The sequence below is a fragment of the Cyprinodon variegatus genome, unplaced genomic scaffold (assembly GCF_000732505.1).
Source record: "Cyprinodon variegatus isolate N-32 unplaced genomic scaffold, C_variegatus-1.0 Scaffold7, whole genome shotgun sequence".
Classification (NCBI taxonomy): Eukaryota; Metazoa; Chordata; class Actinopteri; order Cyprinodontiformes; family Cyprinodontidae; genus Cyprinodon; species Cyprinodon variegatus.
In genome coordinates this window covers 1,763,829-1,771,953 of record NW_015150460.1, presented here as the reverse complement: position 1 = coordinate 1,771,953, position 8,125 = coordinate 1,763,829, and the positions used below count along the sequence as shown (strand labels likewise).

The 8,125-nt window shown below is 38.1% G+C and overlaps 1 protein-coding gene across 2 annotated transcripts in view; it reads right to left on the bottom strand.

Moving 5' to 3' along the window:
- LOC107085855 (ankyrin repeat and BTB/POZ domain-containing protein BTBD11-A) overlaps nt 1–8,125 on the bottom strand; it is a 229,254-nt gene that overhangs the window by 17,940 nt on the left and 203,189 nt on the right. Inside the window, exons 6-8 of one of the 2 annotated variants that reach the window (XM_015376468.1) lie at nt 5,173–5,262; nt 980–1,081; nt 82–175 (exon numbers count right to left, since the gene is read on the bottom strand). In XM_015376468.1, coding sequence (XP_015231954.1) covers nt 82–175; nt 980–1,081; nt 5,173–5,262 — 286 coding nt within the window. The remainder of the gene's footprint in view (nt 1–81; nt 176–979; nt 1,082–5,172; nt 5,263–8,125) is intronic. The other variant, XM_015376476.1, reaches the window with a different exon arrangement.

Sequence of the window (8,125 nt, the reverse complement as noted above, 5' to 3'; positions counted from 1 at the left end):
ATTAAATGAGACAGCGCATGCCACCGTCAGGAATAGGAGCTATGAGCTAGATTACAGTCTATGCCGCCTGTGTGTGTTTACCTGCAGCAGCAGCTAGTTGGAGCGGCGTCTCCGTGTAGTTCTCCGCCCCATCCTGCAGGGCGCCCTCCACACTGGCTCTGTTATCCAGCAGTAACTGTTGGAGAGATGGAGGAGGGAAACAAACAAGACGGGAGAACATAGAGAGGGAAAACAAGCACGGGAGAGATGGGGTGTTACATCTCAGTTTGGCAAGAGTAAAAGCCTCGACTGCCTGAATATAAACTGCACTTCTAGCCTCGTCTTCTTATTCGGCTCTATTGATGTTGAGCTGAGGAGGAAGAACTTCTTTTCCTAGTGCCAAAACTCTGATTGTGGTCATAAATATTAATGATCTTAAAATCCTAAAGGCAATAATGTGCATAAGAACCACTACTCCAGTAAAACATTTGGCATCCCTGAGGCTGTGTACCAGGCTGGCCTGAGCTGCTCTTTACAGCTCAGTTAAAGGAGTTTCCAACTTCTACAATCCTGGGTATATAGATTTACATATATGCACTTTTTCTTAAAGGATTGTTCAGATTTTTTCAAATTGGTGTTCTGTGGATTACCTATTAATAGTCTGTATCTCTTCATCTATAAATCTATAAAAGAAAATCTTTAAGGAAGCTTAGTCTAAAAAATAATCAACAGATTAATCGATATTCAAAATGATTGTTGTTGCAGCCCTACAGGCAATCATCTAGTAAAAACCCCAACCTAAAAAATTCTGAGCTGCACCAAATATCTGAGTCCCCTCAGTAAACACAGCACAGACAGGCCCAACGAAGGAGCAATAAAAGGACTATTGGCATTATTAATAATGCATCACAGCAATCATGATCATTATCTTATTGTTTTTAGTACAAAGGTGAGGGCAGGGGGCCAGAGGTTAGTGCTTACAGGTCATTAACGTAACTACCTGCACGACAGGGATGTGTCCGTGCAACACGGCGAACGTGAGTGGCGTCGCCTGGCGCGTTTCGGGATAAACTGAGGGGTGCTTGTTTACTGTGCTTGGCACCTGGGAAGTCATAGGTGAAGTTCAGGGAGAGAGATAAAAAGCTGTTATAACAATCAGAGCTCAGGAAAAGGGCAAAGATGGGGGAGGAAGCAGTATGCAGGAGAGCTGTAAGCAAAAGAGGGCAAGATGACAGGGGGAGATTTTCCTCTTGAGTTTTACAGAAAATCTTTAGCAGCTCTAATTCTTCCTCTCATCTCAAATCCTCAGTCTAAGCGTGAAGCATCTGCCTGGACAAGGTTTTCGTTGTGCACTTTGCTGTGTCTGTCTGGCTCCATGTTTTCATGGAGTTTCATCTCAACAACAAAAGAAACCAGAGAAAAGAAGTGACAGCGACAACAAACACATGCAGGACTTGGAGCGCAGACTCAGAAGCAAATCAAGGATGTTGTTCTGTGGGTTTTGATCAGTTTCATTCCTTAAATAAACTTATGCAATTATTTACAAAAAACACTCAGGGGTAAAACAGGTATTTAATATGATGTCGCACTTCATTTGGGCTCTGATGCTAAACAGCAGCGGGACTGTTTGTATTTTATTGTTTAATGATATGAATTATTAATGACTCTATAATTACAGGCGGCCTGAGCAGAAAAGGAGAAAAATCTGAGACAAGAACCGCCTGTAAAGTGCTGAATCATCCGTTTTTTTTTTTTTTTACCTTAATTAAAGGCTCGACTCATAAAACTTTAGAAAAATCATTATCTACATCTATTCATTAATGCAAGAATATGTATCATTTTCATGGGTGTTATTACTTTATTTCCATTTGCTTTAGATCACAGGTCATGCATTTTGAAAATTTTATTTTTCAGGACTATGAAAACATTTAAACCACTGAAATATAAACGTGTTTAAAGACAGGTGATGTAAAGCAAAGCTACTTTGGATAATAGTTCTTCAGGCTACTAATAAGACCAACACATCATTAAGCATTAGCCAGAGCATTGATGGTCTCTGTAGGGTCTTGAAGAGCTCTCCTGCAGGTAAAAGGCAGTTCACCATAATGATAAAATTAGCTATATATATTCTCCATTTCAGAATGGGAGGAGTCAAAGCGCACACAGCTCCATATTGCACCTATAGACAGGTTGCTAGAAGAACACTCTATAAGAACTATTTCGACATTTCTGCTGTCAGTCTACTGTCAAACATTATATATGTTAGGCTACAGTAATTTTGATGATTTTAAACAACCCCTAAAATTAATGCTCGCGTGTTATAATTCAAAGTTGCCTTGATAAATACCTCCACAAGCTTTATGAAACTTTTTCCCAAAGTTTCATTCTGGTAGCCTTTTAAACCATTGTTGCAGGAGCAATTTTGTCTTCAATGATAGAATTAAAGTTTTAATCTGAAAGTTTTCAGATAGTATTGTTAGATTGACATCTATGTTTTTGACCAGTGTTTATTGGCAGGGAAAAGTTCTGGGTCGACTGCATTTTATAATTTTGGTCTCACATTTTGCTCAAACAGCTTCTCTGTACTCAGCAGAATTCATGAGGATGATTTGCTGCAGTAAGAATGCATTATGACTTCTCTTCTAGAGGCCAAATGTTTCACTTTTAGATTCATCTGTCAAATAAAAATTATTACATGAGGCTTTTATTTTGTCTCCGTCCTCAATTTGGTGTTTAAACTTTTTTTCAACTGTTTTTTTTTTTTTTTTTTACACAGCAAAGGTGTTACACTTGCACACCCACAATTTAACTTATAGTGGTAAGACATGCATTTTTATATCAACACTTGCAAGAGTCAGATAGATGGACACTTCTCTTAGAATATCTTAGAAATGCTATAGGGAAGCACTATGGATAGCCATGTCTGGACAATTTAGCATAATAGTCTATTTTGAAGAAAGGAGGTTGATTGGTTTGAAATTCTTTTAAGATCTCCAGATTTTAGATTAGTATCTAAAGTCTGCCTCCTGAAAGTATGTGACATCTCTTTTCATTTCCACATGGTGTTCAGCCTAAATTCCATAGTTAGGAGCATAACAAACATGAAGGAATTTAAAAAAGTGAAAACATCCTTCAACTTGGGAATACATGTAGAGGTGTTCTAACAATTTACTAACATGAATTTATTATATGGAGCCAAGGCGGAAGTTCAACTGAATAAGCTGATCACTCGCCTTCATCCTCCTAATACACAGCCAATCAGCTTGAACCACGGCTCCACGAAAGCCAATCAGTATCCAAAGTTTATCTTAAAAATCCTCCGGTCCACAACTCTTCTGCTACTTCCTGCACAGGCGGTGGCTGCGCTGTGTGACTTCATTTGGATGACCCCATTTCAACCCGTCTCCAGCCCCTCCTCCACCATCGTCGCTAAAACTTGATCAGAGTGTCATTCCTCCCAGACTCTTACTGCGTTCCGCGTCTCATTTTAACCGTTATGGCAGAAGACTGCCATATTGAGCCTGGTTCTGCCAGAGGTTTCTTCCCAATGGGGTTTTTCCTCTCCACTGTCGCTACAAGCTTACGCATCATGGACAGGTTCTCTAAACCTGTGTTATCCAGGCTGGACTTCCATCTTCCAGGTCCCTGAGTAAAGCTCTAGCATCAGCTCACGCAGTCCACTGGATCTCGCTTTAAAGCTCAGCAGACCGTCTCGCCAACCAGCAGTCTACAGACTGACCAACTTCATCTATTTCCACTCCGCCACCAGTTTCAGGCCTGGGGTGAAACAGCCCTGTTCATGCATATAAATCAAAAATTCAGCGCTATGTTTCCTGCCGCGGTCTGAGCGCCAAAGACTAAAATATTGGATCAATAAATTTCTTTTAATTGTCTTTTCTCTTCGTGTGAGTTTCCAGATTTACTTTATTTTAGAACAGAGAAAAAAATATAAGGGAAAAGGAGTTTAATGAAATGCACATCCTTGAGGACGAGTTCCAAATATCTAATATTTCATTTTGTTAACCACAACAGTGTTTTTGTATATTGTATATTTTATAATAGTATATTTTATTTTATATTGTTTTTTTCCATTGTAAAAAAATGGTTTGTAAAATATTTTGAACCAAAAGGTGTAAGAACAGTGAATCTTTTTAAGATTGGTCCCAAGTGCTCATATATCAAGGGAAAGCTGAAACAGATGGTGGAGGTGCAGAAATCATTCATATATACAAACGGAAGGTTTTCATCTAATAATAATAATAATACATCTTATTAAAAGCACCTTTCATACCACTAACACTATACAACCAACAAAAGTAAAAAATACACAATGTGTAAAACAGGACAGGGCAACCAGTGGAGGGTTGCAGTCTTTAAGGATGAAATTTTAGCCTATTGTATGAAAAATCCTGCATCAGCTTTAGCATATCTGCTACAAATCAGAGTTTGAAATTAAACATCAAACTGTCTTTCCTTCAGAAAAGACACACGGGTTCTAAATTAAGTGAATATCAATTCACCAATTAAATCTTGAATGAGTTTAACCATGCTTTGCTTCTGAGTCATCACAGGGAAGAATCTAAAGGAGCCATCACAACTACTGACTGTAAGCAAATGGGAAAAAAAGATGAGAGTTTCTTTTAGTTAAGCAGAACATAACTAAAGTGAAGATTAAAGCAGCAATACAAACACGAAGGACAAACTGTGGAGAAGAAAAAGAAAAAAAAAGCATGATTTATGATTGCAAAGCCTCCTTCTTCTGTCTTATTTCAACATAACAAATAAGCGCAATAAAGTTCATGCAGTATGCTGCAGTAAGTTACACAAAGTGCACCTGCTTGTATAGCAGAGGTGTATTATTGATGCGCCATAAAGCAAACTGCTGCTGGATATCTGCAGTGTGAAATGAAATGAAGTGATGGTTGGAGCTGAGGGACTATCAGCGGATTATTATTCAGTATCAGTGGGAAGAGAAACCGACAAATGATAATCGTTTATCATCAGCGCACTTTGTGTAACAAGCTGCTGGGAGAGTGGAGAGTAGCGAGCGAGCTCAGAGCAGGTGAGACAGAGACCACAGAGGAGGGGAAATGTGGGGTTGAAAGATGTCACAGAAACAAAAGTGAATGAAACATTAAACTTTAACGAAAAGTGTGAAATTATTGCGACAAGTTAGACAGATGGGACACTGACCTCGCTGTTGATGTCTGCTCCTGCGTCCAGCAGCATCTGGACCATGGCCTCATCACCTCGCACGCAGGCGTACATGAGGGGGGTCATTCCCTGCAGGGCAGATGAGAGGGCTGCATGAAACGCTTCTACATCAAAGTTTTATAGGAAAGAAGGATGTTGAATAAAGATGTGCTGCAGATTTGAGAAGGTCCAATAGGTCCATAAAGTCTAATGCCATAATGTTCTCTGCACAGGAAAGGATTTTCCTTTTTTGCTTTTAATACAAGGTTTATCTTATTTAATAAAAAATATAGTAAGGCTCGCTCCTTCCTTCCTTCCTTCCTTCCTTCCTTCCTTCCTTCCTTCCTTCCTTCCTTCCTTCGTTACTGATCAAAAGTTTTTCCAACAGTTATCAATGCAAAAAGTAAAAAATAAAGTTACAAGGAAAAAAAATATCAGCTGTATCTTACAGGTGCCAGCTGGTTTTAAATTGCATTTAAAAAAGGAAAATAAGTTCTTCTGCAAAATGTTTCATTGCAATCAGTGCCAAGTATCTTTAGATATTGCTGGAGTTCAGATAGATTGAGCAATCATACTTCTTATTAACTTTATTGAATAAATAAACAAAAATCAAAACTAATTAAAAGGTGGCTCATTTAGAAGCCAACTTAAGTTATTATCCTTAAAAATCGCTGCTTGCGAGTTTTGCTGACGTGCTGCAGTCTGATGAGAGCGTGACACGTCAGCAAAAAGCTCAGATTCCTGATGGTCTATACACCACAAATAACTCAATACAATTCAGTAACAAAGACAATACATATATAAATATATATATGTACATATCACAGTGGCACAGTTTAAGTTTTTGCAGTACAAAAACAATGACAGACCCTGGGTTGGCAACCTTTTCAGAATTTAACCTGCTTCTCACCAAATGAACAATAGAGATTTAGGCATCAGACTCCCTGAAACCCTACAAGAATAAGCTGGTGCAGACAATGGATGCATGGAAATCTTTGCTTATTTATTTCTCGATAAATTTAAAGAATTATTCATTTATGACAAGATGTTTGCTGTTTTGCCGTAAATTAACTATTAGAATATAATGCTAAAGCTACTTAACCTGCCGCAGCTCTGAAGCTGAAGCCTTAAAGTCTTAGAAGAGAAACTTGTCTTTTTCCCTTTGTATCACTTAACTTCATCAGAAACAAACCAGAAATGAAAACCTTGTATTTTCACATGAAATGCTTGCAGAGATAAAAAGATATCTTAACCTGATACTGCAGCACTTCTACCAGTCCGACTGCTGCCGGGCTCGGTCGATATCCCACTTTTACTGCATCCACACATCAGATCCATTTGGGAATTTCCACCTTCCTCAGTCAATGGAGGAATCTGCGATTCCTTGTGGAGCTAAGTGAAAGCTAATGCAACCTTTTTATTCTTAAGCTACGCCTGGTAAACATCGATTTAGATCCTCAAGGCAATCTCTCACTTAACTGCTTTAAAACCTTTAGTGTTTCTTTTTAGAAACGTATAAAAGGCACATTTTACATTTTGAGAAAACAAAATGTGAAGGAGAGGGAAAAAATATGCCTTTCAAGGGTCACAATCTTAGTAAATGGGAAAAACTTTAGTCTTGACAAACAAAGCATTTCCTACCAGCTGCTATAATTGCAGAGAGGTGGTTTTACCAACTACTGACTCCAAGGACTTGAACACAAATGCATGATTCAGCCAGATTTTTATTTGTCATACATTAAAAGAATAAAGTGTATAATTTTCCTTCCTCTTCAGCAATCAATACACTTTGTCTACAACACTAAGTTTGTATTTCTAAGTAAGGAGAAAAAAGGTAAAAGGGTGGAAACAGTTTTGCAAAGCACTATAATTTGTATCAAATTAGAGTTTTATATCCTTATATTTCTCCCTTTAAATACCTCAATATCTGAACTCATCGTGGCGACCATCAGTGTCCCTAACAGCCGACTGATTAAGTGGATCGGTTATCCAAGAAATGCTTAAGATTGAATCACCACATGAGGGATATAAGTCTCCAACATAAATTGCTGCAGAGGGGTGGAAGTTGGTCATAAAAGGCCTCTGTTGAACATAACGGCCCCGAGTTGGATGTATGATTGAAGTCTGCTTTACGGAAGCTTGTTAAAAACACTTCAGCAGCTCTGATAAATGAAACAAACTCCCTGCCTGGTTTTCAGTAAAGTTTTCATACTTTTTATTTTTTTTATTTCATTCATACATCTAATGAGGCTTGCACCTGAAGCTCGGAAAAATAATGTGTGTGGGTGGAAAAGAACGCAGCAAGAGCTCCGTGCATACGGTGACACACCGGGATATAAGATGACCACCTCCACAGTCGATCTTGCAGAAAGGACGCTATTTTGAGGCAATTCTGATTATCTACAGGAAATAAGTGAGGTTGTAAAGGGCCCTGAAGTTACAGAGGGTCATTTCCATCAAAAATGGGGCTTAATCATAAGTAAAGACACACGCAGTGATTTAAAAATAATTACTTGAGTTTGCCTCTTTTATTTTATATAATTATGGTTTCTGTTTTATTTATCAATAACGTTTAAGGTAAAATAAGATTAAATCCTCTGTCTGGACTCCAGAAATAAGTAAATATAATTGGCCCTGATTCAATTAAACACTTTGCAGAAGAACATACTTTTTAATTAAATCACAAAACTTGCTAGCACCTGCATAAAATAAATATAGAATGTTAATTTTTTTTTTATTCTAGTAACTTTTTGTGAACAACATCTCCCTTTTTATTTTCTAGGGTTTTAAACATGCAATCAAAATGATGCCCAGGACAGAGACGGGTGGCTGAACTGGCAGACAGAAGAACCGACACGCTGATTGACAAAAGAATGAATGAATGAATCCTTTTCTCATGAAGGGATGAATGAAAAAGTTTAGTGAAAGACTATGATCCAAAACAATCTCTACA